At 48.1% G+C, this 25,134-nt stretch overlaps 14 protein-coding genes; 4 read left to right on the forward strand and 10 right to left on the reverse strand.

Moving 5' to 3' along the window:
* Positions 1-1,512, reverse strand: part of GSTUM_00010426001 (uncharacterized protein) — a 2,570-nt gene extending 1,058 nt beyond the window's left edge. The window contains exons 1-3 of the mRNA XM_002841277.2: positions 1,063-1,512; positions 189-992; positions 1-71 (exon numbers count right to left, since the gene is read on the reverse strand). The exon at positions 1-71 is cut by the window's left edge and continues 227 nt beyond it. Coding sequence (XP_002841323.1) covers positions 1-71; positions 189-992; positions 1,063-1,272 — 1,085 coding nt within the window. The 5' untranslated portion in view covers positions 1,273-1,512.
* A 1,205-nt stretch (positions 1,513-2,717) lies between these two features.
* GSTUM_00010427001 (uncharacterized protein) lies at positions 2,718-4,152 on the reverse strand (the record flags this gene model as incomplete). XM_002841278.2 has 2 exons in its annotated part: positions 2,718-2,976; positions 3,033-4,152. The coding sequence occupies 2 exons, from the start codon at positions 4,150-4,152 to the stop codon at positions 2,780-2,782; spliced, it is 1,317 nt and encodes a 438-aa protein (XP_002841324.1). The 3' UTR covers positions 2,718-2,779.
* A 20-nt stretch (positions 4,153-4,172) lies between these two features.
* Positions 4,173-5,511, reverse strand: GSTUM_00010428001 (uncharacterized protein; the record flags this gene model as incomplete). The annotated part of the gene is made up of 4 exons (XM_002841279.1): positions 4,173-4,185; positions 4,273-4,303; positions 4,362-4,616; positions 4,671-5,511. 4 exons carry the CDS (start codon positions 5,509-5,511, stop codon positions 4,173-4,175), a joined length of 1,140 nt encoding a protein of 379 aa, XP_002841325.1.
* Positions 5,512-5,721: 210 nt separating this feature from the next.
* GSTUM_00010429001 (uncharacterized protein) lies at positions 5,722-6,772 on the forward strand. XM_002841280.2 has 2 exons: positions 5,722-6,048; positions 6,152-6,772. The coding sequence occupies exons 1-2, from the start codon at positions 5,790-5,792 to the stop codon at positions 6,616-6,618; spliced, it is 726 nt and encodes a 241-aa protein (XP_002841326.1). The 5' UTR covers positions 5,722-5,789; the 3' UTR covers positions 6,619-6,772.
* A 1,010-nt stretch (positions 6,773-7,782) lies between these two features.
* Positions 7,783-8,972, reverse strand: GSTUM_00010430001 (ribosome biogenesis protein RLP24). XM_002841281.2 has 4 exons: positions 8,855-8,972; positions 8,622-8,725; positions 8,069-8,527; positions 7,783-7,998 (listed from the first exon to the last, which is right to left on the reverse strand). The coding sequence occupies exons 1-3, from the start codon at positions 8,878-8,880 to the stop codon at positions 8,076-8,078; spliced, it is 582 nt and encodes a 193-aa protein (XP_002841327.1). The 5' UTR covers positions 8,881-8,972; the 3' UTR covers positions 7,783-7,998; positions 8,069-8,075.
* Positions 8,973-9,326: 354 nt separating this feature from the next.
* GSTUM_00010431001 (uncharacterized protein) lies at positions 9,327-9,691 on the forward strand (the record flags this gene model as incomplete). The annotated part of the gene is made up of 2 exons (XM_002841282.1): positions 9,327-9,487; positions 9,553-9,691. 2 exons carry the CDS (start codon positions 9,327-9,329, stop codon positions 9,689-9,691), a joined length of 300 nt encoding a protein of 99 aa, XP_002841328.1.
* Positions 9,692-10,371: 680 nt separating this feature from the next.
* On the reverse strand, positions 10,372-11,031 carry GSTUM_00010432001 (uncharacterized protein; the record flags this gene model as incomplete). Its single annotated transcript, XM_002841283.1, has 1 exon — positions 10,372-11,031. One exon carries the CDS (start codon positions 11,029-11,031, stop codon positions 10,372-10,374), a length of 660 nt encoding a protein of 219 aa, XP_002841329.1.
* Positions 11,032-11,677: 646 nt separating this feature from the next.
* Positions 11,678-12,789, forward strand: GSTUM_00010433001 (uncharacterized protein; the record flags this gene model as incomplete). XM_002841284.2 has 4 exons in its annotated part: positions 11,678-11,951; positions 12,007-12,334; positions 12,498-12,619; positions 12,677-12,789. Exons 1-4 carry the CDS (start codon positions 11,786-11,788, stop codon positions 12,787-12,789), a joined length of 729 nt encoding a protein of 242 aa, XP_002841330.1. The 5' UTR covers positions 11,678-11,785.
* Positions 12,790-13,219: 430 nt separating this feature from the next.
* GSTUM_00010435001 (uncharacterized protein) lies at positions 13,220-15,576 on the reverse strand (the record flags this gene model as incomplete). Its single annotated transcript, XM_002841285.1, has 5 exons — positions 13,220-13,331; positions 13,394-14,317; positions 14,376-15,148; positions 15,234-15,277; positions 15,357-15,576. The coding sequence occupies 5 exons, from the start codon at positions 15,574-15,576 to the stop codon at positions 13,220-13,222; spliced, it is 2,073 nt and encodes a 690-aa protein (XP_002841331.1).
* A 2,750-nt stretch (positions 15,577-18,326) lies between these two features.
* GSTUM_00010437001 (40S ribosomal protein S14) lies at positions 18,327-19,415 on the reverse strand. XM_002841286.2 has 5 exons: positions 19,245-19,415; positions 19,058-19,130; positions 18,778-18,938; positions 18,650-18,712; positions 18,327-18,597 (listed from the first exon to the last, which is right to left on the reverse strand). The coding sequence occupies exons 1-5, from the start codon at positions 19,312-19,314 to the stop codon at positions 18,509-18,511; spliced, it is 456 nt and encodes a 151-aa protein (XP_002841332.1). The 5' UTR covers positions 19,315-19,415; the 3' UTR covers positions 18,327-18,508.
* Positions 19,416-19,761: 346 nt separating this feature from the next.
* Positions 19,762-21,188, reverse strand: GSTUM_00010438001 (uncharacterized protein). XM_002841287.2 has 5 exons: positions 20,994-21,188; positions 20,788-20,800; positions 20,590-20,719; positions 20,325-20,480; positions 19,762-20,263 (listed from the first exon to the last, which is right to left on the reverse strand). Exons 1-5 carry the CDS (start codon positions 21,008-21,010, stop codon positions 20,094-20,096), a joined length of 486 nt encoding a protein of 161 aa, XP_002841333.1. The 5' UTR covers positions 21,011-21,188; the 3' UTR covers positions 19,762-20,093.
* A 223-nt stretch (positions 21,189-21,411) lies between these two features.
* Positions 21,412-22,145, forward strand: GSTUM_00010439001 (small nucleolar ribonucleoprotein SNU13). XM_002841288.2 has 3 exons: positions 21,412-21,562; positions 21,641-21,736; positions 21,796-22,145. Exons 1-3 carry the CDS (start codon positions 21,541-21,543, stop codon positions 22,056-22,058), a joined length of 381 nt encoding a protein of 126 aa, XP_002841334.1. The 5' UTR covers positions 21,412-21,540; the 3' UTR covers positions 22,059-22,145.
* Positions 22,146-22,443: 298 nt separating this feature from the next.
* GSTUM_00010440001 (uncharacterized protein) lies at positions 22,444-23,981 on the reverse strand. XM_002841289.2 has 8 exons: positions 23,912-23,981; positions 23,764-23,836; positions 23,626-23,695; positions 23,498-23,561; positions 23,092-23,425; positions 22,909-23,038; positions 22,768-22,851; positions 22,444-22,705 (listed from the first exon to the last, which is right to left on the reverse strand). Exons 2-8 carry the CDS (start codon positions 23,804-23,806, stop codon positions 22,564-22,566), a joined length of 867 nt encoding a protein of 288 aa, XP_002841335.1. The 5' UTR covers positions 23,807-23,836; positions 23,912-23,981; the 3' UTR covers positions 22,444-22,563.
* A 598-nt stretch (positions 23,982-24,579) lies between these two features.
* GSTUM_00010441001 (uncharacterized protein) overlaps positions 24,580-25,134 on the reverse strand; it is a 2,631-nt gene continuing 2,076 nt past the window's right edge. Inside the window, exon 2 of the mRNA XM_002841290.2 lies at positions 24,580-25,103. Coding sequence (XP_002841336.1) covers positions 24,709-25,103 — 395 coding nt within the window. The 3' untranslated portion in view covers positions 24,580-24,708.

Here is a 25,134-nt window from a genome sequence, read left to right on the forward strand (position 1 = left end):
AACACTTGCAGAAAGAGATGGTAGTTAATGATAAAGGGTACGAAAGAGAGAGAGGAATAGACGCATCCACCCTACAATAACTAGAAGAGTCATGAACTCCAAGAGACACTACTATAGAATCCAATAGACTTTACAGAATGTTACAAGTAGCTTTTGGAACACGAAATAGGGGGGGGGGTGGGTGTTACTGGCGGAGGTACCGGGGATCTTGATGGAGGAGGAAGGGGGGGGGAATGTGATCCTCCATGGGCGACAGCATGGGATTTCCTGGCAGGAGGGGGTGGTGGAGGCGGTCCTCTTTTGGAAGCTGTTGAATTTCCAGTGACTTGAGGACTCAAAGACCCATTTCTTGACATTGACGGCGGTCCAGGCGGCGGCGGCGGAGGTGGTGGAGCCTTACCCCGCCTATTCACCCCAACCTTCGGTGAACTCGGTGACTCCATCTCATGCACCGCACCACTTCCGTTCGTATAGCCAGCCCGCTCCTGTTCCCGTTTCCTATTCTTTTCCTTCTCGTCTATATAGCTCTTTATGAAATCCTCATTCTCCCTGAGCACATCCTCAGTGATTCCCATTACCATCAATTCCCTGAGAAGCTCTTGGAATTCCGGATCGGGATTATCTAGTGAATAGCGGCCACTTGCCGCACCATTCGTGTTTGGGGAAGTCCTATTATTCGAGGGTGGTGGTGGTGGTGGTGAAACTGGAGGTGGGGCAGTTGGTGTTGGGGCAGGAGCCGAATGGTGCTGAAGTATGTGAGGAACCGGTATACCAAGGTGACCACCGGAACCTGAAAACGAGCGATGACCTTTCGACTTTGCATGCTTATCTCTGGCCTCAACCTTCTTGAGAAATCCAGCAGCTTCCTTCTCATCGGCAAATGAGAAACCAGCCATGCATTCTTCAAGTTCGAATGAGTGGAAAAAGGTTCTGTCCTGATTGTACCTGAACCCTTCGTAGAGCTCCTGATCCCATATCACACCCCTATTACTCTGTTTTTTTTTCGTGAAAAGTCAGCTTCGCATTGAGGTTAAAGGGATCAATAATAAGCTTCCGACGTACGGTGACATCGACAATCTTGAAAAAAAAGGTATGCCCGACCAGGTCCTCGGCCAGGACCACAGCACCACTTATACCAGTAAAAGTCCATTTACGTTGGTCCGGGTAGTTGACATAGAGTCTTGCGACGGCGACTGTGATGATGTTATTCGAGGGACTTGGAACGGCACGTTTGACGACAACCTTGTCATCCTTGTTGAGTATGGAAGGCATGTCAATAATGGGGTTTGTCAAGCGACCACAACGAGGGCCGAAGTTGGTCCAAAGTGGTGGTAAGTTAGAGCGGACTTAAAGTTAATACTCCTTACCGTTGGATAATGCAGCGGGTTGTTGTTGTTGTCGTGGCGAAGAGATACGTACAGTATATATTTCTTCTCGATGATTGGAAAAGGGAAAGGAGCGAGTGACGACGGGTAAGGAGAGAGAGAGAAGAATAAGGGAAGCAGTCGTTCGGAGGAGGGGGGGGGTGGCGGTTACTGCCGTACATGGAGAGAGGGAGAGGGAGGGGGAGAGAGGGAGGGGGAGAGAAAGTGCAAGTACGAGTATGATACCGGTATGACACTGTATACCGTAGAGTACAATAAGTTACGCAGCTCTATAGAAAAAGGTGACGACTAGTCTAAGCACTGTTATCATGGCAAAGGGCAGGAGCCTAGCTGAGCCCAGAGCCTGTCACCTGCGGCTGAGTCGGGAATTCCCCCAAATTCCACCAAAGTCCAAGGTATTCTCCATGAAAAAAGAATGGTAAAGGCTGTGGAGGGTATACAATACTATTGTTCCAATTCATGCATTTCTTGCATGTTAAAAAAAAAAAAATACCCGACAAGACCAGGAAAATTTGCCAAGTATTAGTCAATAACTTGCTCGAGCACGGTACATGGGCTCTATTTGAAGGCGAAGCACAGAATCCCATACCCCTCCCTCTTTTGTATCATACAGTGCCTTACAACACCGTAAAGACTAGAATAATCGACGGGAGGCTGGAGCCACTCCCCCAGTAAAGCCCATTGTGTTCCTCTTTTCTCTTGTCCCAACCAAAGGCTGAAGAGGACCTCCCCGTTGGGTTTTGCCCACCCACGATAATCCAAAGGGAGCGGAAATTCTGGACGTCCCAGCCCCGTCCCCAATTGCTCCGGTTCGGTGCTTGGGGGCCCTATCTGTAGTTCACGACATCGCTACTGTATTGACCCTCTATGAGTTGAAGAGAATGCAGTTCATACATAGCCACACGCAAAGGTTCATACAGCACTCGAGTATGATATCGGCTCGGAGGGTATTTTGCCCATAGCGACTACAGTAATCACAGCACGAACTCGGAATTTGGGTCGGAAACGAATGCTCTTCCATGAGCCGAGACGCTCTTCCGCTTTGGGCTCTGACACGAGAGAAAGAAAGAAATCTGGGGTTGTTCAGTTGTTACAGCTGTCATTAACTTGCGTCGTGGACATCACTCGAAAAATAATAAAATATGCTGTTGTTGAAGTGGATGAATAGCATTATGATACTTTGCCGGTGTTAGCATGCCAGTCCCCATCTATCCATTTTGACCCCCCATGGTGATAGCATTGCTCCGTCGTAACTTTCACTCCGGCCGGCGTTCCACGAATATATATCAGACAAGTGAATAAGCAAACGAAATAGATAAGCTGGCTTTTCGCAAAGAAACCCCTAACCCACCAAACCAAAGGGAAAAACGCGAATATCAACAAAAGGACAAATACTATTTCCGACTGTCCAGCCATTCCAGTCTGATACCCACAGCTCTTCTATGAGCTTCCAACTCTTCCACCTTTGCCAACTGCATCACCGCACCGCCAACGTTTCTCAAACCTTGCTCTGTCAATTCCGAGCTCGTTAGGTGCTTAACGTAGGTTGAGAGGTTGACGCCACTGTATTGTCTTGCGTAGCCGTATGTTGCTGGCACTCAAGTTAGCTTAAGTCACTAGCATGGTAGGGGGGGGGGGTAATTATACGTAAGGAGTGATTAACACCAGCGCTATAATCACCAACAGACTCTGGAGTCCAGTGCCCGATAAACACACTTCCGGCATGTTGCACCAAGTCAACTGCTTTTGCAGCATCCTTGATCTGGAGAATCAGGTGCTCAGGAGCATATTGATTGCTAAGTTCAATCGCCTCCTCGATATTATCTGTTTGAAGAGTGACTGAGTGGCTAATTGAGCCGCGAACAATGTCTACCCTAGGGAGTGCTAGAGCTTGCTTTTCCAATTCTTCCTCGATAGCGACAAGCTGTTCCTCGGTTAACCCGACGGTTATCAGGATAACCTGGGAATCAACACCGTGCTCAGCTTGCGAGAGTAGATCTGAAGCGACGAATGCCGGGTTGGCCTCTGCGTCTGCAACGACAAGGACCTCGGATGGTCCGGCAGGCATGTCAATACTGACACCTGCACCCGTGTCGTTGCTCACAAACATCTTCCCAGCAGTAACAAATTGGTTACCGGGGCCGAGGATCTTGTCGACTTTGGGAACTGTTTCTGTTCCGTACGCGAGCGCTGCCACGGCCTGAGCACCCCCTGCAAGGACGATAGCTTCTGCACCAACCTTGTGGGCCACATAGACGATTTCCGGAGTCAAACTTCCATCTTTTCTTGGCGGTGATGTGAAAATTATCTTCTTGCAACCTGCGACCAGCGCCGGAACACCGAGCATCAATGCTGTAGAAGGAAGCACAGCTGTGCCTCCTGGGATGTAAAGACCCACACGCTCAATAGGACGGACAAAACGGGAACACCTGACTCCTGGCATAGTTTCGACAACCAGAGTGCCTGCTTCCTTCTGACCTTCGTGAAACTTTCTGATGTTCTCAAAGGAGAGGTCTATAGCGTCAATTGTCTCCTGAGGAAGTTGCATGAGTTCAGGCGGGAATGGTGCGCTCAACACTGCTGATTTCAGACCAACAGCCTTGTCAAACTTTTCAGCGTACTCAATCAATGCAACGTCTCCTCTCTGCTTGACAGACTCGATGATGGGAGTGACTATCCCCATGATATCGCTAGCTTTCTGTGCGGGCCGTTGGAGGACCTCCTTGAGTTCTTTGGGTGTAGAAGTTTTCAAGTTGAATCTTGCCATCTTTATTCTTTCATCGGTCTTTACGCCAGGTTGCTCCGTTGTAGGCTTGATAGTCCCAGGGACGAGTTTAACACCCTCATTCTCAATCATCCCAGAGGGGGGTTGGGTGGCATCTTTGACAGCCCATTTCTCTTTAGCATCGCCCTTCCTTCTAGTGACCTTTAGGCTCTTAAAATCGAGGTTTCTCCCGATATCTTGGAAGCTAACACCTGCCCCTATGCATTTGGTAAGCGCAAAGTAGATAAGGTCTGCTGCCTCGAAAGCAATCCCCTCCTTAGTCTTTGCTTGGCAGAGCTCCTCAGCCTCTTCCATAATCTTTGCTCGAAGAAGCTTCTCATCCGAGAAGAGACGGGCAGTGTATGATCCAGTGGGTGCAGACTCCTTTCTTGAAGTCAAAGTCTTTTGTAGATGGAAAAGCCCTCTGTATTCACCAAAGCAGGTAGCAGTCTCGAGGTGACAGAACCCTGGGGGTCAAATCAGCTAAAGCCTAGCTCAACACGTCAGTAGCAATAACCCACCTTTGCCCTTCTGCCTCACGACGAACCTCAAACAGTCACCATCACAATCTAGGTCAATTCTCACAAGCTCTTGCACAGCTCCACTAGTAGTACCCTTATACCACAACCCCCTCTTCCTGCTCTGGTAAACCCCTGCTCCGGTCTTCAAACTCTCCTTGACACTCTCAGGGGAAGAGTACACCAGCCCAAGGGCAATCCCAGCTTCATCCGTAACTATCGTAGAAATAAGCTTATCCTGGCGATCCGAGCAGACGGCCGCGAGGATGATATCTCCAATGGATAACTTTGACGGCTCCTTCTCCAAATCAACCGTCAATTCCTCAGCAGCGACAATTGGAGTAGCGACGAGTTTCCCAATAGCCTCCACGTCTCCCAGCGAGGGCGTGTACCCGAACGAGACAAAAACCGGAGGTCTATCATTGGACCCATACTCGTTTAGCCAACCAGTGACAAAATCCAAGTCGGTAATATTATGTGCATAGAGACCAACAAAGGTATCCGAAATAGCCTCAGCAGCCTTCCCATCACCCCGAGAAGAAGTGTCGATTAACAGGGCTAAGCGTGAGTCATCAACCTCGGGCTGTAAAGCTCGCAATTGATCGTACGTAACAAATACCCTCGACGCACCGGCATTGAGCAGCGAGCGGACATCTTTCGTAGAAGGGAGCGCAACGACATTGACTGAGAATGTGAAACGGTGGAAGTTCTTGGGCATAAACGTCAAGGCCTCATCTAGGTTCTCCGGAGTGACTGTTATCAAGACGTGACCGGCGAATGACAGCGCGGGGGTGAGCTCGGACTCCGACAGAGAATTGAGTGAAGCAACCAACGGGACAGACATTCTCGCTGAGACTGGAAGGCCGATTGTGAAAAGCTGCGCGCAGGATTCGCTATTGTTACTCGAGGGTGGTTTGCCAACCAATGGTGGGGTAAGCAGGCATAATGGTGGGGCACCGTCATAAGGACATAAATTACCCGTCGTCGGCGGAATCAGCATACTATACCACCACCAATTGCCCCTTGTTCCTAACTCCCAAGCTCTCTCGAACCCCATAAACTCGCGCTGGCTCTCCAGTACCCTTTTCTAAATTCCTAACCCCAACACGAGTGGGCAACGAAATGGCTGAACCTAACGGGGTCACGGCGGACGTGGACGCACCTCCAAATCCTCAACAATCCGTAAGTAACGAAACCTCAGCTTCACAACCTCCAAACTCCCAAGGAGAGACAAAATCCTCGGACAACACAAACGGCAACATGGAGGCTCCTGGGTCAAAAAAGCCTCGGGATGCGCGCATCATTCATCTGATTCTTTCCTCCCTGGGCGTAACCTCCTACCAAGAACGGGTCCCACTAATGCTCATGGACTTCGCGTACCGTTAGTAGCAATTTTGATTTCCTATTTCAATTATAATTAGTATTATTACTATTCTTCTAGGTTCACTGACGTTCGCTATTGTGTTCCTATTGGATTGGCACAGGCTACACCTCCTCTGTCCTTCAAGATGCGCTTCTATTCTCCGATGCGATCAATGGCACGGCTAACACTGGCGGCACCAATCCCCCCGCTACGATCACAATCCAAGATCTTCGTATGTCGGTCGCTTCTCGCATAAACCATCAGTTCAACACTTCGCTGCCAAAGGAGTTCCTGCTAGAGATTGCTCAGGAACGGAATAAGGTTGCGCTGCCTACTGTCGGCAAGGAATTCGGTGTTAGACTTCCGCCCGAGAAGTACTGTCTCACTGGCATCAATTGGGATTTATCTGAGACCCGCGAGGAATGGATGGATGAGTCGGATGAGGAACCCGAGCCGGAGATCCCTCGCCCTGCGTTTTCCGGCGGTGCGGTGGTCGATGGGCCCGGAGAGGGAATGGAATTGGATGATGTGTTTGGCGCTGGTGGACAGGATGGTGACGCTGGGGATAGTCTTATGATGGATGCTTGAAGTCCGGGGGAGAGGGGAGGGATATATACTCGATACATTTCGACGATCCGGGTTTGTTTGTTATACATAGGACGGCGTTTCAGGGACATTTCCTTACTGTAGCCCGATTAGTTTTTACTCGAGAATAAATGGAATAACGACCACCACTCCAAAACGTAATCTACACCCCTCTGAAGAAACAAATGTGTACCATACCAGTTGCATAGCCAACACTACACTCCCCACCCCCTCTGACCACTTCTAATATACACCCCTCCAAATACACACAATTACACAAATTCAAGAAAAGAAGAGAACGCCAATTCCCAATTACCTCCCATTCTAAAGCTCAGCAGCATTCCCCCCTCCGTGCGAACATGCCCATGCGCCCTTAACCCCCACCCCTCCTCTCTATCCTCTTCCGAAACCACTCCTCCCGCGCAAAATCACGATTCTCCTGCGTAGCGTGGGAAATCATACAACTATTCATCCTCTCACGCTCAGCGCGACACGCCCACGCAGCAGACACAGTGCGATTCTTAGCGCATTCCGCGAATTCTGGCCGAAGTTAGTTGGAGTAGTAAGGAAGGGAGGAAGGAAGGAAGGGTAAAAAACGTTTTATTTCTTCCGCGCAGAGGCTGCGGACGCGGGCGTAGTAGAGGTCTCGTATTTGGCCTTCTTGGTAGGCGGAGAGGGGGCGGGGGTTTTTGGGGGCGGCGGGGGTGGGGATGGGTTGGGTTGCTGTGGTCATTTTAGGTGGGAGGGGGGGAGGGTTGGTTTTTTTTGTTTGTCTGTGTTTTTGGGAGGTGGGTGGGTTGTGATGATGTGGGGTGTATTTCGGTGGGAGATGAGAAGGTGGTTATTCCGTCGTCATGGAATATCAGACGATTTCTCTTGTGGCTAGTGGGGGTGGTGGGGCTGTTCGCTGCAATGAACATAACTTTTTCGATGGTCATGTGATTTTTTGGTCGGCCATGCTCGCGCCCATCGACGGAATATGAAGATCGAGAAGACCCCCCACCATAAGCACATAGCTATTTAGGCTTAATTTCTGAGGCTTGCATTGTTCTGAATCAACTTATTCTAGTTCCGAAGAGTTTGGGAGATGTGCTTTTCATGGGTTGTCACTCGAACGTATGATACGTATATGTTCGGAGACCTTTTCTCACTTGTGCTAGACTCAAGTAATAGAGCAATAGATTCCCTGGATTATACAGCAATTGAAGATAGGCAGGTAGACTAAAGGCACCGGCGCCACCGCTTGCCTCACTAACTTACAGTGCGATTTGCTCTCCACCATCATCACCATCACCATCGCCGCTACTCCTACTCCCAATTGTTTATACCAAAGAAAGATACGGGAAATATTTATTCCAAAAGAAAACCCATCCCTAGAGAAGTCTTTGAATGGAAAGAATGAAAATAAGTGAGCAAAGAAAAACTGGAAAGATAGTCCAAGGGAATTCGTAACCTGCCTCTCAATCCACATCCATCCCATCACCCCTAGAGACAGTTTGTTTTCTCTTCGCAACCTTGACAGGGATCTTAATCTTGACCATCTCCTTCTCCTCGGCTTCAGCCTCTGAGTCATCGAGAACCATGCTCTCCTCCGTCTCAGCTTCTGCAGCGGCCTCAGTAGCAGTCCTCATCTCCTTCGGCAGTAAGTGCTGGTTCTCCTCTACAAGCTTCCTGTTCGCTTCGCGCTCTCGCTGTTTGTTGCCCGCCATGCGGTTCTTGTAGAAGGCCCTCTCGCGCCGGGCCTTTATTTCCTCGACACGTTGCATGGCGTTGAGGGTCTTGGCCACGAGGTCACGGGAGTAGCGTGTCGGGACATGGCGGCGGGCGGCGAAAGTTAAGGTTGTGTCGACAACCATTTCTTTTCCGGCAGCTTTACGGAAGGCTTTTGTCCATTTGAGTTTACGGGGGTTACCTGAGAGGTTTTGTTAGACTTGAAGGAATGAGAATAGAGGTAAAAATGTCTCTTTTGATTGTGGGAGAGGGGTGTATGGGTGGGAGAAGCCAACGTTTCATCTTAAAGTTCTTATGACATTTACTTCTGCAAAAGCGGAATTCTTTTGCATCGTTGCGGACAAACATTATCCCGTGGCCCGGATATATGGGTCCGCTGCTGTAAAACCGTTCAGTTTACCGTTAGCGCAATTCTCAATCGATCATCGACATGGTAGAATCGTGAGAAAGAAGAAAAAAATCCATCAAAGGAAACAAATTCAACCTAAAGAAAGGTAGTTGCACATACCAAAAATGGCACTGAAAAATTCTCATCTCGAGCCACCGATACCGCTACCCTCGTCAGAAAATTGTTGAGAAAATCGCAGATTCAGCGATCGGTGACGGGGTAGGTTGGTGGTTGAAGTGGGTGAAAGATTTAAAAATCAGCACCCAACTCTGTCTCTTGGGAAAAAAAAGGACCGGCGCAAGACCATATGTCTTGGCGCCAAGACATAGAACCTATTCCTCCAAAAAGTTCAAACACCTCCGACAAATCTTACATATTATCGAAAACCCACCTTTACTTGCCGTACAACACGGCCAGACCTCCCCGATACATCCCAATAGCCATGTCTACCCCGATCCTAGTCGGCATTGGAATCGCCGGTGCAGGTATACCACGCCCTTCATCCCAGTTCTAAAACCTAACCGCCGCTAACACACCCCATAGCCGTCGCCGTAAGTCCCCGTTCACACCCCACCAACCCCTCCTCCCCACAATGGCAAAACTAATCCCACCCCAGGCCCGCATCGGCCTGCAAGCTTTCAAGCGTTACAAAGCTCTGGGCAGCGGCGCCGGCGCCTTCGGAAGGAATTTCTACAGGGGCGGCTTCGAAGCACGTATGAATAGACGAGAGGCGGCTTTAATTCTGCAATTGAGGTATCCCACCTTCTTCCCCTCAGCGTTTACTCTGCAAAGACTGAATGTACTGATGGCATGCGTAGCGAGAGATCCGCTACTAAGAAAAACATTCGCAAGCGACATCGTGAGATGATGTTGTTGAATCACCCGGATCGTGGGGGGAGCCCGTATCTTGCTGGGAAGATTAATGAGGCGAAGGAGTTTTTAGAGAAACATGGTTGAGGGGAACGGGAGGATGGGGTATTGTATAAATGATACGGAAGGGGAGGAAGAGGGTTATGAGGTAGATTCATTTGGGAGGCGTCTCTGGATCAGTATTGAAATTTGGGTTGGGGTGCGGTCATAGAATTGATAAATAATCTTCGCTCAATATGTTTTTTTTTGTTGGGGTATGTGTGTATTGTGTTGGAGTGATGGGTAATGGTTTGCGGCGTTGAAGTTGTGTTTGTCCATGAGTAGAGAGAGAGGGTATGTGGGGGGTATATTTAAAGGAGAACTTCCCAGTAAGAGACTTCAATACCCAGAAATCTGGTGTCCGCATCTATTGCTAGCAGCAGCTCCTAGGATGTCCGCAATTGCAGTTGCGATGTTTAGGTTGGATGGTGGTAGTTAGTGAGCACCCTCTAGATCATTCTGTTGGAGCGTCTTTTTCTTGCCCTTGGGAACCGGTTTGGTTTGGGTGTGTTAAAAAAGGGCTTCCTGGCTCCACCCTGGCTTCGCTGGTGACTGCCCAAATCTGACTTATGATATTATACTCTAATCCGCAGATATGCTGACAACCGTCATACAAAATCACTCGAATTTCCCAATACATATTGTGGATAGCCAACAGAACCTCGTCAACCCAACCCAACAGAATCAAACCTGTAGTATATTATATTATATAAGTGTGCATGTGAAGTTTATTCCACCCCTCTAACATACCTCCCCAATACCCCCCTCACGGCCTCCTCCTCCCTCTCCTCGTTCCCATCCCCAATCCTCCACGCCCTAACATCCTCCCACTCCCCCCGTCCAATCCTCTCCTTCTCCCCCATAACCTCCCAATTCGGGCTATGTCCACTCTTTAGCCACTTGAAGTCATCCACCTGATCCCACAAATTCTTGACACTCTCCCATTCTCCTCCAGCGTCCACATCTAGCGGAGCAAACCTGATACCCGAGCAATCCTCAATAATAGGCCTCGACGAGCAGAGCAAGTACACGTCAAGATTTTTAGAATCGTGCATGCGAAACTGCTGGCACGCGACAAGTACCGTTGTGTTGCTCAGTGAAGTAAGATGTATAGGTCCGTTTATGGCGCCAGAGAGGAAGAGTAGGGTGTTGGTGACGCTTTTGACAGCGGCGCTGGAGAAGAGTGGGGTTCTGGTGGTCGGGAAGAGGATGATACTGGTGGAGATGTCGGATAGTAAGAGGGAGGAGGTGGAGGAGGGGGGTTGTGTGTGGGTTATGTATTTCCCTGCGAGGCTAGAGATTATTATGTTATCTGCTTTTAGTTGGTCGGAGGTGGGTGTTGTAGATTCTGTTTGGGGTGTTGAAGGTGAGGAGGTGGAGGACCTCATGTCTCCCCCTATAGCAGCTGCGGTGTCTTTGCCTTTAGTCTTGAACGAGAATTTCTGCTTTGGTGTAATGGCTTTCCGGGTTTCTGATAGCTTGTCTGAGAGGCCGCGGATTTGCTAACACATCAGGCCTAGGGTCAGTCCATATCAGCTCCCACCGTCGGGGTCAGTAGCAGTAGAGAGTAACCGCGAACCCCAGAGTAGGACCGCTGATCGTAAGCTGGAAGATACGACGACGCATCCTTAACCACATCCGACAGCGTCGATATCGCAGCTAGACATCGATCGATAGCTTCCGGACGCTCCGTCGGACTTATACTGGGTAGCAGCTCGATTTGCGTTTCGAGAGCTAGACATACCACCGCATCGAGTTAGCTGGACCGTGAAAAGGAAAATGTAATTTGGGAATAGGGTTATAAGCACCAGCATGGGATTCGTGAAACCTTGCATAGAAATTCTGTTTAGTATTCGTCTCAACGTCCATTGAATTGGAAATTGTGTGCAAAAAGTGATTCCCGTCCTGCCCATTGCGGGGCAAAAGGTAGTGGATGGAGGGGTCCGTCTTGGCATACGTTTAAGTGCTGCAGGGACGCTTCGGAGGGTAACAAGAATAGTTGCTTTTAACTTTGCTATCATAACAGGAATTCGAGTAAGTTACTGACTACGGTAGTATCTCGAGTACCTGGATGATAAGAACTTTAATCAAAGCCCTTCGACAATTCTCTCCACCTCCCCTTGAGACACCCCCACAACTTCAATGCCACTCCTATCAACCTCCCTCCGGCGCCTCTCCCGGAGCACGATTCCAAAACTAACGCCGGCAACAACAGCTACCAGATCCTTCATTTCAACCCCCCCACTCAAGGACTACTACACCCCAACTCCCTTTGTCCACGAATCTGTTGGGGGAGGATGGCACTCTTGTACCCCCCAACTCCCGTCTTCCCCCACTTCCACACACTAACCTAGTTTGTCCAGACGATATATTCTCCCGCCTCCTCAAGGAGCGCATAATCTGCCTTAACGGCCCCGTACACGACGGCATAAGCGCAGTAGTAGTCGCCCAACTCCTCTTCCTTGAAGCTGAGAACCCCGAGAAGCAAATAAACCTCTACATTAACTCCCCGGGAGGCAGCGTGACGGCCGGGCTAGCGATTTATGATACAATGAATTACATCCAAGCTCCTGTCTCGACGATTTGCATTGGACAGGCGGCGTCCATGGGCTCGTTGTTGTTGTGCGGTGGGACGAAGGGGAAGAGGTATGCGCTCCCACATGCTAGTGTTATGGTTCATCAACCTAGTATGTTCTTCCTCTCGCAGTGTCTTGGGATGGGGCGAGTTTGTGGGAACGCGCTAAATAGTATATAGGTGGTGGATACACCGGACAGGCCAGGTGAGAGGAATTGAATTATTCTTATTATTATTTTTCTTCTCTTTTTCTCTTCCATTCTATGGCATTGAAAGAAGACTGATGACTAAGGGGAATAGTGATATCGCGATCCACGCGAAGGAAATTCTCCGAGTTAGAGAACGACTGAATATAATATACCAAAAGCACCTTACGAAACCCCACACACTCGCACAGATTGGTAAGAACCGGTTCCGTGACCACTACCTCTGAATACTGACAGCACCATCGCTTCTAGAAAAAATCATGGAACGAGACCTCTTCATGGGTGCCGAAGAAGCAAAAGAAATGGGCCTAGTAGACGAGATCTTAGTCGCCCGGAAGAAATCCTCGGAAGTTCCCTCAATGTAGACAGATTCGAACAAAATCTCTTCCCTCTATCTGCCACTACCGTATATAAATGAACCATCACCCATCACTATAGTTGTATATAGCACAATCATTAGTATAAATAAAAAAAGGAAATAAAAAATAATAAAAATGAAAACAAATATAATAGGTAAAATAAAGGGGAAAGGTTTATTACCATGATAGGGAATCCAGTATAGTACAAATCATCACTGTCATCGTCATCATCGTCCACTTTAATTTGACACCGCAACCTGATTACAAAAGAAACCCCAGTAAAAGAAACCTATGGAATGAAATGATTGTCGTTATGCAAGAACTCTGCCGTGCTCTCTTTTTTTTCCCGTTTCCCCCGCCTTCTCCCACCACCTCAACAGATATAGCTGAGAACTTAGATGCATGCATATATGTGTGTATGTGTGTACGTGTGAGGTTAGGGCGCATTAGGCATGTTGGCAGAAGCTGCAAGGCACAAATTCTTGCGGGTGAATTGGACCTTGTAGACAGGTGACTTTTTGGTGTAGAATACTTGGAGGTGATCAGGGCTGGAATCAAGCATCCCTTCGTTAGTCCGGCGTATCGGTAGAGAAGGGTTAGGGGCACTCACGTAGCGACAATCTCCGTCCTTTTGCGTTTATTAGGCACACCAGTCGTGGATGTACCATCAACCTTTGTAGCTCCATCCCCGCCAGGGAGCACTCCGCCACCACCAGCAGCGGGAGTTGCACCAACACCCTCCGGAGCTTCAGCCGTAGGAGCGCCAGTCCCGTACGCAACGTCCCAGCAGCGAACAGTATTATCCGCGCCGCCGCTGAGCAAGATTGTACCCTCCATTGAGAAGGTTAGCGAGTAGATACTGGTCTTACCATGGCCTCTCATAGTCTTCAGACGCTTCCCACTGGCGATGTCCCAGAGCATGATGGTGCTGTCTAGTCCTGCAGAAGCGAGCCACTTTCCGTTGGGACTGATAGCCAAAGCCCTGACGGGGCCGGTATGTCCGGTGAACAGACGGACGGAGTTTCCTGTCTGGACGTCCCACATGCGGATGGTCTTGTCGGTGGACCCGGTAAAGACATATGCAGAATTGGGATGGAAGATGATGGTGTCTACGTCGTCCAGGTGGCCGGCGAAGATGCGGAGCGGGTAGATGTGGTCGCAGCTCCAGAGTCTGGCTGTGTGGTCGTGGCTGGCCGTGGCGAAGTAGTGTCCGTATGGGCCAAACCGTACGTCCCAGACTGGACTGTCGTGGCCTTTATACGAGACTAGGGCTGTGTACGTGGCTAAGGACCAGAGGCGGACTGACTTATCCTCGGAACAGGAGAGGAGGTACTTCTTATCCGGTGAGATGGAGACTCCGTAGATAGGACCCGAATGTCCGATCAAACGCCTAGTCTTGGGAGCGGCAGGGACGTTTTCAGTTGGGATGATAGACACTAGGGGTGCGCCTTTTATGGAGAATATCCGGACATATGATTCTGCGAAGCCGCCCGCCGCGATCGTGCCATCCTCCGAGAAGTCAACACATTGGAGACTAAATGACAGCATGCTATTAACGCAAACATCCAATTCATGTGGATTTGGTAGCATACCCATCGTTAGTGTTATGAAATGTATACATGAGCACTGACGGAAGCGCTAGCGCCGGAGGGCCAGACAACTTCATTTTCTCCCTACTTTCCTTCACCAGTCTAACCTCCCTCTCGATGTCAACCCCGGTATATGGTGGTAAGGGGATGTGGTCCCTCATGGGGCTGTCCTCACTTTCTTCCCTCTTTATTTTTTTTTGGAATTCGTCCAGTAAACTGACACCGAAGTCGCCCCCTGCGGCATTCTCCGCTCCCATAGCATCTTCATCCAACGAACCCTTTTTCACGTCAGCAATAAAGTTGGGGGGCATAGGCAAGAGTCCAAGTTTAAGCGCTGGTAGTGGCGCCCCGGATTCTGAGCGTCCGGAAGTATGACCGGTGATTCCCTCGTCCTCACCCAGGATTCCTTCCTCCTCTCCGAACATGGTAGGGCGCCCTGCAGTAGTTCTCATCTCGATATGGTCGTTGATGATCCTAAGTATAACCCTTCCACCATTATCCTCAGTCTCCTCCAGAAAGTGCATCAAGAGATTAGACGTCGTCTTGGAGAAGTTGACCTTGTATTTGTTCTCGCGGTACAATCTCGCCAAGTGGTCATCGTCGATATGCTGCGGGAGGAAAATTGCTTTGAACTTCTTTAAATCGTGGGCATGGGCAGTGGCGTGTTCAGCAGAGTGCTCCCCAAAGAAATCCTGGCTGGGCTTCATATAGCCTTCCTTGACAAGCTGTAGGAACGAGTGAACAAAAACAGGGAATAAAAGCCTCCGCAACTCCGGCTATTCGTACCGTTAATACACAGCCTTCTTAAAAGCCCCGACAAAACTTGCGCGCAAAGAGAAAGCGGGTGAGAAGCAAACATACTTTGTAAATATCCAGCGAATTCTCTATCCAACCTTTCAAATGACCTGTCAAAAATCAATACGGTTAGCAATTGGGTCTTCAGTTGGGGGACGAGGAGGGGGGGAGGCGGCAGAGATCACTTACCATAAGCCTTTTCGTACTTGATGCTGGGCTGATCATCCAGGTTTGATAGGATAGGCCTCCCCTCGTGGTCTGTGTGCGCCGATTCCACACGGAGCATAGCTTCGGTCTTTGCATAGCCTTTCTTACTAAGGTATTCTATGACAATTTGATTAAGTGCTTGTGGTGAACCGGCCGCATGAGCTCCCGCTCCTGGAGTAGCGGAAGTTCCCTGGGATGCCATTGTGATTTAAAGAGTTGAGCCGTAACCACTGCGGATTGATATGTAGGAGTAACAGTATTTATTACAGGAGATGCTGAGCTGTTGTTGAATGCTTTCGGTGAATGGTTGTGAAGGCTGCGTTGAGTTTGGTGGGTTGTTGATGTGCGCGTTAGGAACAGGCGCTGTCGGTAAATTAGCACGTGACTCAGGGCAGGTCAGGTTGCGCCGGTGTCCCTGTTATCATACTCCCGTATCATGCCCGGTAGAGTAAATTACCGGTACTTGTAGTCTAACGGTGATACCCTCTTTGTCTTTACTATAGTCTAGACTACAAAACTATGCATGACATCCGAGAACTGGCCTTGGCACTGCGAAAGAAGAAAGACTGGTTTGAACAACTTGTCCTGAACATATCATAAGTGGAGGGCACGCATTCCCGGGAAAACAGCATTCAAAATTATCCCACCCGATATGCTTGATTTCATGGAGGACCAGTCCCTGGTTCCCTCGTTTTGCGGCCTTTTTGTTCAGTCCTGTGCCGCGGCTTTATAGTATTACACATAGTATCACTCGCTAGGCACTGTGGCACACCGACTGCCGCACACATGTCCAAACGTACAGTATCAACCGCTCATTTGTCCGGTGAATCAAGATTCCATTTCTCCCATTGCCTAAAAGTTATGGTAAAACTACAGCTTTACCTTTTTCGCTTGCTATTACCGGCACGAGTACCAGGCACCTCTGATTCTCCATCCCTGTGTTCTCGCTACCTAAACTCTTCCCACTATAGTTAGCCCCTGTTCGGTTACTTATTTTTATGACAACATATTTTTTATGATCACAAAAGTTGCAAACAACATATATGTTGCGGGGGGGATATGATTGTTCTGATTGGCCCAAACATTGAAAATATGGCATATTTTTGGGCCCGCCGAACACCTCCAGTTCAACCTTTTTCATGGAGAAACTTATACTATAAAAACCACTTTTATGGCACAAAAATAACCAACCGAATGCTATGATACTCAGAGTACTCAGCCACTACGACTACTATGACTACTAGGACCCACTTCAGCGGCACTTCCCTTGCCTTCGCTACTATAATACAATATCTCCCTCTTTTCGTGGAGTCCTACTGCTATTGACTGAGGTTGCCCACTTCTAATGTTGGGCAAACATGGCCAACTATGATAATATTATCATACTAGTACACTTTTCTCCCTTTCCCCTCTAACCAGTGGCTATGCTAGTACTGCGCCCAAGTCACTTTCGACTGCCCCAGTGGATCTTTCCACCTAATAGGAAATACAGCAGAGTTATAACCCTCAAGTTATTATATTTTAAAATTACTAGTACTCGTACTGTCTGCTAGCCATCTTACGAGCTCCCGGAAATATGACATAAATCCTGCTCAGCGATCAACTCTTATTCTGATCATTCTCAGTCCGCATGTCCATAGCTTGTCCACAGTACTGTTTTGCAGTAGCTTTCATCCCAGGTATCAGAAACCTCAATTTCTGCCGCGCTCTCCTCTCATCCCTTCCTCAATTTGATTGAGAGACTGGAAAATACAGCACTAAGAAATTACCTATGCATAATACGGCCGTTACCAAACTACACTTATTAGATTGAAGAAGGCTAAGGTTTTCAGTTTCCCAGCCCCATAGGACAAGATCCATCAATCCTCCCCCAATTCACAAATTGTTCAATAGCAACTCAAGATGAAGGGGGATTGAACTCTTGGGCTCCTGCTAAGTTTCACAGGGTTTATCGGCCCCTGGCATCCCAGCTGCTGTCCCAGGCAGGCATCTCGCGCGATACCACCGTGGGAACCAATACCTAACCCGGAGCTGGGTATCCTTCGATTTCCTCCTCCGGTCGAAGCCTAGAACACCTGTATCACCACACTATCGCCAAAACTGAATGCAGTATAGGAGTAGACGCATCTCCCTGCGCTAAGAAGAGAGGGGAATCATAAACGCTAATCAATGGTAGCTAACGACAAAATCCCTCGTGCGCAAAGGAATAGCCGGGCCGGAATCTCGATGGTGAAAGCGGTGGGTTTGGATGTGAGTAGTAGTAGGACGGTATTTGGAGGGGCTTTTTTGATTAGAGGTTCGTAGCTGTAAGCAGTCATGCAGCTGTGCTCAGGTGCAAGGGTATTTCGTGTCCGGACATCATACAAAAGTCCTCGCACCAAGTGTTGCTCGAGTAACCCACTTCTCCTTTCAGAAGTGGCCAAGATCTATTTTCGGTAGCAAAAAAATACTCACTGGTTATCACTCGAGCATCCTGACCTGATTTAATCTAGGTGCATATACTGTAGATACCACACCTGATGGAGGTGGTCACAACTTTCGCCTACCCCCTAGTACATTGTTGAGTGGAGAGCGGGAGAGCACTGTCACACAATGCAATATTCATTGGTTATGATTCACTCTGGGCGGCCTCTCGAGTATTTCTTTGAAGTGAAAGTCTTGATTGTTTCTTGACAAAAAGTTTGCCGAGTGATATTTTATGAAATACTTTGGGCAAGCCACGCTAAGATGGCTCACGAGAATACCCAACATAACATATTTACTTCAAAAAGTAGACATAGTGGTTACGCAGCTCCTACACTCCGCGGAGCAGTACATAGCTGTTCTGGCCGTAACTGGGAAGTCACTTTCGGGATCCTTACTTCTGGGGAGCGCGAATATCACCTTCGCACATGGCTCTGGGAAGGCTTGGATGGCTAAAATCACAGAATTACATGAACCCCATAACCACCAAAAAAAGTGAAGTTGAAAATTACTTGAAACTCAGCAGATCCAAACTCCTTGTGAAACAAGCCCAGAGTTTAATTTTTATAGCCTGAGATGGCTAAGAGGGAGACAAGGGGTAGAGAGGGAAAAAATAAAATCAAGAAAACATCCCAAATATCCTTTTTTTTGTTTGTTTCTTGTTTGTTTGCTCACAGACGGCGACCACGTCTACCACCCTTGCGACGAGTAGAGTCGGAAGGTGTGGGAGTGACATCCTCGATGCGGCCAATGCGCATACCTGACGAAACATTAGCGATACGAGCCAAACCAGAGGACAGTAGAAGATGTACCAGCACGAGCAAGGGCACGGAGAGCAGACTGGGCACCAGGGCCGGGAGTCTTGGTTCCATTACCTAAAAAACGAAACCATCAGCATTGCTATCCCTAAGAACATTTCCATCGAACAATCCCAACTAACCTCCAGTAGCACGAATCTTGATGTGCAAAGCAGTGACCCCAACCTCCTTGCAACGGGCCGCAACATCCTGAGCAGCCAACATAGCAGCGTATGGCGAGGATTCGTCACGATCGGCCTTGACCTTCATTCCTCCGGTGACACGAACAATGGTTTCCCGTCCACTGGAAGAAAAATTCAAAGGATCAATGAAGCGTCAGCCTCTACCCCCTGTAATATCTTTCTTCTTGTATATATATACACATATGCCCTCAGAATTCATGATTGGTTGGTTGAAACACACCTGAGATCGGTAACGTGGACGAAAGTGTCATTGAAAGAAGCGAAGATACGGGCAACACCGAAGACAAGTTCACCTGTTTTCTTGGCAAAAGGACCTGGAATTAGCCATCACCAACTTCCCCCATCTCCTCACGTAGTCTAGCTCCTCGGGGTGAATAGTTTGTTGGAAAAAGAAATTGGGTACTGACCTTCACGAATTTGGGGTCCGAGAGAGATGTTTTCTTCCTTGCGTTCGACCTTCCTTCCCTTAGGAGCCATGGCGGTTGTTTGATTTATCGTTAGTTTGGGATACCGGTGAGGTCGTTGGTGTTGATGTAGTTGCTGGATCGAGCGGTTAGAGCTTGGTGAGAAGCTGTGTGGGGTGGGTTATTGCGACTTGGTTGTGGATGGAAAGAAGCAGTCACACTAAAAAAAAGTTGGTTTAATCTTTTAGATAAGATCTTATCTCCCAAACTCTTACCCAGGGATGATCGGCACCCCTGTATCGTGCCAGTTCTTACACGTTAGTGGCGTAGCCCTAGGGCCAATGCCCCGATGGCAAAAATTGGCGAAACCTAGGGATGGCAGCACATAGCCCCCCTCTGCAGTACTCGTACAGATATCCAAACCCCAAGCCCAGATTTAGCCAACTTGATATCATAACAATTTGGATCACAGGTTGTCACAAGGTATAATATTACGAGTAGATTCGGATTTCAAGCAGAATAACACGAAAAAATTTAATTACGTTTTTCTAAAAAAAAAAAAAAGCCCAACTATTTTCACAAACGAAAACAGGGGAATAAGACAAATAGACTAACCTCATTACCTCCATAGTCCTTGTCCAGTCCAGATGAACCTCAAAAGAACCGGTTCAGAAAAATATGCGATAAGATAGATTATTCGTTTCCTCCTTTCCATCTTGTAACCCCACCGAGGCACTGCGCCACAAAGTAGCGCAAAAAGATTACATTCCACATTCTGCTTCAGCCGTATGGTGACCCACACGCATCATTGACATTCCCAGCAGATCTCTCGTTCTTCATTGCCACGAGCGCTTAGCACTGGACATCCGTGGAAGCTCTGGAGTTCATCAACAAGGCTACGATCAAACCGTACAATCCCAAGACTTCAGCGAAAATCAGGATCAAGATCATTCCGACAAAGAGTCTCGGCTGCTGAGCAGTACCACGGACACCGGCGTCGCCGACAATACCGATGGCAAATCCTGAACACAAGCAAGTTAGAAGTCAAATCAGAGGAGTGTTATTCTGGGAATAGGGTCTTACCTGCTGCCAAACCAGCAAGCCCGACAGAAAGGCCAGCACCAAGCTGTAAGAACCCTGTGTAGAGAGGGAGAATCTGATGAAGACCTGAAGACACCAGGACGGAGACGACGAGACCATAGATACCAATGATACCAGCCATGATAACGGGTACAATGTCTATGCCAGCACGTCAGCGGTTATGATCATACAACGAACACTTACACCCGCGAAAGAGCGAGATCCGCTGCGAGCCCAAAGAGTAAGTTTAAGCTCCGTAAAGACATACTCTTGACGATCAAGTCAGGTCTCAAAACACCCATAGCAGAGATACCGACACCGGATTTCGCGGTTCCATAACTGGCACCAAAGCAGGTGAAAACGATGGCAGCGGTACACCCCATGGCACCGAAAAAGGGCTATCATCGCGTTAGTATAACATACTCGGTGCTGCCAAATTTAAGTTTTTCGCGTCTAGTATACGTACTGCGTAGACAGGGCTAAAAGTAACGAAAAATGTTAGCAACCATTCCCTCTAAAACCTGTAAAGAACGATCCCATCTAGCAATAATTTGTCCGGTTTCCATGCTTTATGCCCGGACTATAGTTCACTGGTCCAACGCAAGTTGGTTCGATCCTCGCCATGAAAGGGGCGGGCAGAAGCGGAGAAATCGGGACAACAGACAAGCTTACCAAAGTTCAGAAGCCATTATATCGGTTTATAAAAACAAAAAAGTGTGGATATCTGGAAGCTTGAAGAGTAGTGTGTGCAGGTGGTTGGTTTTGAAGGCAAACGTTCGGTGGGAGACGAGAAGATGCTTGCTTGTGTTTTCCGGGGGGTTTGGTGGGTGGTGGCTGAAAGTTCAAGATTGGAAAGGCACAACAGATGACGATGTCCCCGTCTCAGAAACAATATGCACAAAATATGCAGGAAATCTTAGAATCACGGGTAGATGCCATCCGAGAGAATCTTATATACTAATTTACCCACTGGTATGTATGTTTAATACATATTTTCTCAAACGACTTTCTGGGGTGGGTTAGGGCTAAATTAACCTCCCGTATAAAGAAATCGCCAGAGCCGCAACCCATCGTATTCTATCACCAAAGGCTTCAACATTCACCAACCACCAGCGTAGCATAACAAAGGGCGAGCACCTGAGCAAGGAACCCTTTATCTCACTTTCCCACTATCACATCGCCTACTTGGAAGTGCTGCTTCTTCGACTACAATCCTAAAATGGCTAGCGTTAATCCTAAAGGTACGTTCTCCTACCAACGTCTATGTCTAATATATAAAAGCATCTGCTAACAAATATTTTGCTTAAAATAAAATATAGCTTTCCCCCTCGCTGATGAAGCCCTTACCCAGAAAATCCTCGATATCGTCCAACAGGCATCTCACTACCGCCAGTTGAAAAAGGGGGCGAACGAAGGTTTGTCAATTCAATACCTCCCTTGCCCCGCAGGTCTTTTGGCTAACCATTATTTTCAGCAACCAAAACTCTCAATCGAGGTATCTCTGAATTCATTGTACTCGCGGCTGATACCGCTCCTTTGGAGATTCTCCTCCATCTTCCCCTCCTCTGCGAAGACAAGAACGTCCCCTACGTCTTCGTTCCTTCTAAGATTGCACTTGGACGTGCATGTGGTGTTTCCAGGTCTGTGATCTCGGCTAGTGTTACCTCAAATGAGGCTTCGGAATTGCAGGGCCAGATTAGGTCCGTCAAAGAAAAAATTGAGAGGTTGCTCATTTAAGGTGCCTAGCTAGGTACGGTTCAAGTTGTGTAGTTGTGAATAGATAGATATTTCACTTGTATCATGAAAATCAACGTCTACTCTCCATCCTCTTTTCTAGTCTTATTACACTGAACCTCTAGGTGGCATGTAAATCCTATACCAAGCTTTGAATGCTCCACATGTCGGTTTGCTAGTAAGTTTCTGAGTCTTTTCCACTGCATAAACCCAGCCTTAGGCATAACGGCTTGTTGCTTCTTACTCGCCTCTTGCTCTCTTACTCGAGTGGCGTGCATGGGCGCATACGAATTAAGTAGATAGGTGACAATTCATGATCCATCCACACTTCAATCGGTCAACTTCTGATGCTGAAGAGTTCAATATTCAGACTGCAACATCACTTAAATTCAAAAGTTATTATGCCATGTATAACCTTAGACATAGGTATGGCTTAGTTCAGTATGTATTGTTGCTATGTTTCTATCTAAGGCCAGTCCATCAATCCAATCCAATACTGAAAACAATTCTACATAGCAGCACCAGAGATGAAGAACCACTTATCGATACTAGGATCAATAGGGGCAGGGGGCAGATTGTCTCCATGGGGGACGGGAGGGATTTGACCTGGGTCAACACGGCTGGGGGACCTGGCAACAGTCAAATTGGTACTACGAAATGTTCATTAGTGCAAGCTCTCCCGAAAAAAACCTTCAGGGGAGGGGGGCGCCACAGAGAAATTGTGTTTGAGTCACTTTGGCCAGTAATGAGTTTTTCCCATGCCTCACTGCATTCGCGGATGACGTCGGTAGCATATCTGGTTCCGGCATGTTAGAAAAGCTTCCAGTGGGGAACGAGGAGGGATATTACTCACTTCTTGTTCTTGCACTCACCAGAGAATGCAAATTGGTTCTCGGGTTTTCCATCCGGGATCTTGTAGATACGGAACCACTCGTTGGTGGCCCTCAAGAGACCAGGAAGATGGCGCTCGACATCCTCAATATCTAAACAATAAAATTATTACCAGTCCTCAATGGGCGCGGAAGTGAGATCAAACCATTGAGTTTAGGGACCAAAGGATCATTGACATCAATGACAATAACCTTCCAATCGGTCTCCTCTTCGTCCAAAAGAGCCATAACACCCAATACCTTGACCTGCTTAATCTGGCCAGTGTAACCTACAGTCTCGCCAATCTCACAGACATCCAGCGGGTCGTTGTCACCTTTGGCCTTGGTCTCGGGATGGATGACATTGGGGTCCTCCCAAGTCTGAGGGAAAGCACCGTAATTCCAAAGGTATCCCTTGTGTGGGAAGCAGTTGCGAACAAATCTTATCTTTCCCTTCTTGACATCTTGCTTGATCGGGTTGAGAAGCTCCTCCTTGGAAATCTAGCCATCCAAAAAACATTAGAGACGAAAGCTCCCTCATCAGATGCTTCCGGTAATAATTCGGGTATATACCTCAAGCTTTCCGTTGGTCCAGCGAGGGATCTCGACAATCATGTTGAGTATGGTCTTCTGCTCACTAATTGGGAGAGTTAACACCGGATAAAAACCCCTCACTGAGACACCAAAAAACGGGTACTTACTTTGCATAGAGAGGGATATCATGGAATGGCGAAATTGGAACACCGTCTTGCTCGATATACACCCTGTGCTCTACCCCCCCCCCCCCAAATCTCAATATTAGCAAACATAACCATTTTGGGATTTAAAAGACCACCAACCCAAAGTGTTGGGCTGTCCGATTTTCCTCACGGTGTAAGACATCTCAGAGGGTGCGGAGAGATGTCGAGCGATCTAAAATCATTACCAAAGTTATTCGTCTAAAGCCAAGTAAAACCGAGCCATTGAAGGAGAAGATAGTAAACATACTAATGCACTTCTTGACGACAGTTTGAGTGGTTGAGCGCAAGTCGAATGGGACGTGTGTATTAGGGAATGAAGGAAGAGAGAAGTGGAGAGTATGCGGGGTAGTAGCATAGGGATATTATATATCCTCAAGCACAAACCCAAGACGGGACAGTGCGGGTGGACAGGCTGAGGGGTATTTTTGCCTTGGCGCAACAGGGGCAGATGTGGACGCAATTGCAATTCAATGTTGCTCAAGTAATAATTTTCTGTTTACTTTTTTCTTTCCCTTAATACTCGTATAATATCATACCATATCAGATTCTTGTTACCGTTGCTTAGTAAAGCTATTGTTGATAAGAGCCAGCCCTGAAACCCAGTCTGTCTGTTTCGCAGTAGGAGAAAGTGATAGTTTGTGATGGATACACTAGTATCCTTTAGTCAACGAAAGAAAGGCTATGCTTACGAAATATATCGATATACCCCTTAGGATGTGCTGTATCGTAATTTAATTAGATGGTACTCACACTGCTTAAAGATATTACTAGGGAGACTTTCCGCGAAAGCCTAACAGCACTCCCAGAAGGCACTGGAAGCAAACACGTCCTAAAAGACTCACGGAGGCCTAATTCCAGGGTTCCCTTGGACAGCCCCTGGAACGGTTTCCGTACGGCACAGGGGTTCTATCATAGTGGTAATAATGTTATTATATTGACTGGGGAACGCTTTTGAGTATACTGTCATCGACACAGGATATGGCAACATCTGCACAGTACATTTACAAGACACAACCTCAGGACATAAAAATACATAGTATTATATCATGCACCTCCCCTCCCAGCCCTCCTCCTAACCTGTCTCTTTCTGGCAATTATCCTCGCGGCCTTTGCCTCCCCCTCATCCTTTTTAACATTTTTGCTGGGACTCTCTCTCACATCTGTTGCCATCTCCTCCCTCTTCCGCTTTCCGCCGCTAAATCCCTTTCCTCCCCCTCGAGCCTTCACCGCTGCTTTGCCTTTGGCAGCAAACTGCTTCTTCTCTTTTGTAGATTCCAGAGGCTTGGCTTTCCCTTCGGCGACTAGCTTAGACCTCTCTCTCGCCTTCTCTTCTTTTTCCTTCCGCCTTGCTACAACCTGTGCATTCTCGATCGCAAATTCAACGATCAATTTTTTCTTCTCTTCAATTGCGGGGGGTGGAACAGTTCCTTTCCCCTTTCCTTTACCGGCCCCTATCGCCCCCCTTCCGGG

The sequence above is a fragment of the Tuber melanosporum genome (genome assembly GCF_000151645.1).
Source record: "Tuber melanosporum whole genome shotgun sequence assembly, scaffold_7, strain Mel28".
Taxonomy (NCBI): domain Eukaryota; kingdom Fungi; phylum Ascomycota; class Pezizomycetes; order Pezizales; family Tuberaceae; genus Tuber; species Tuber melanosporum.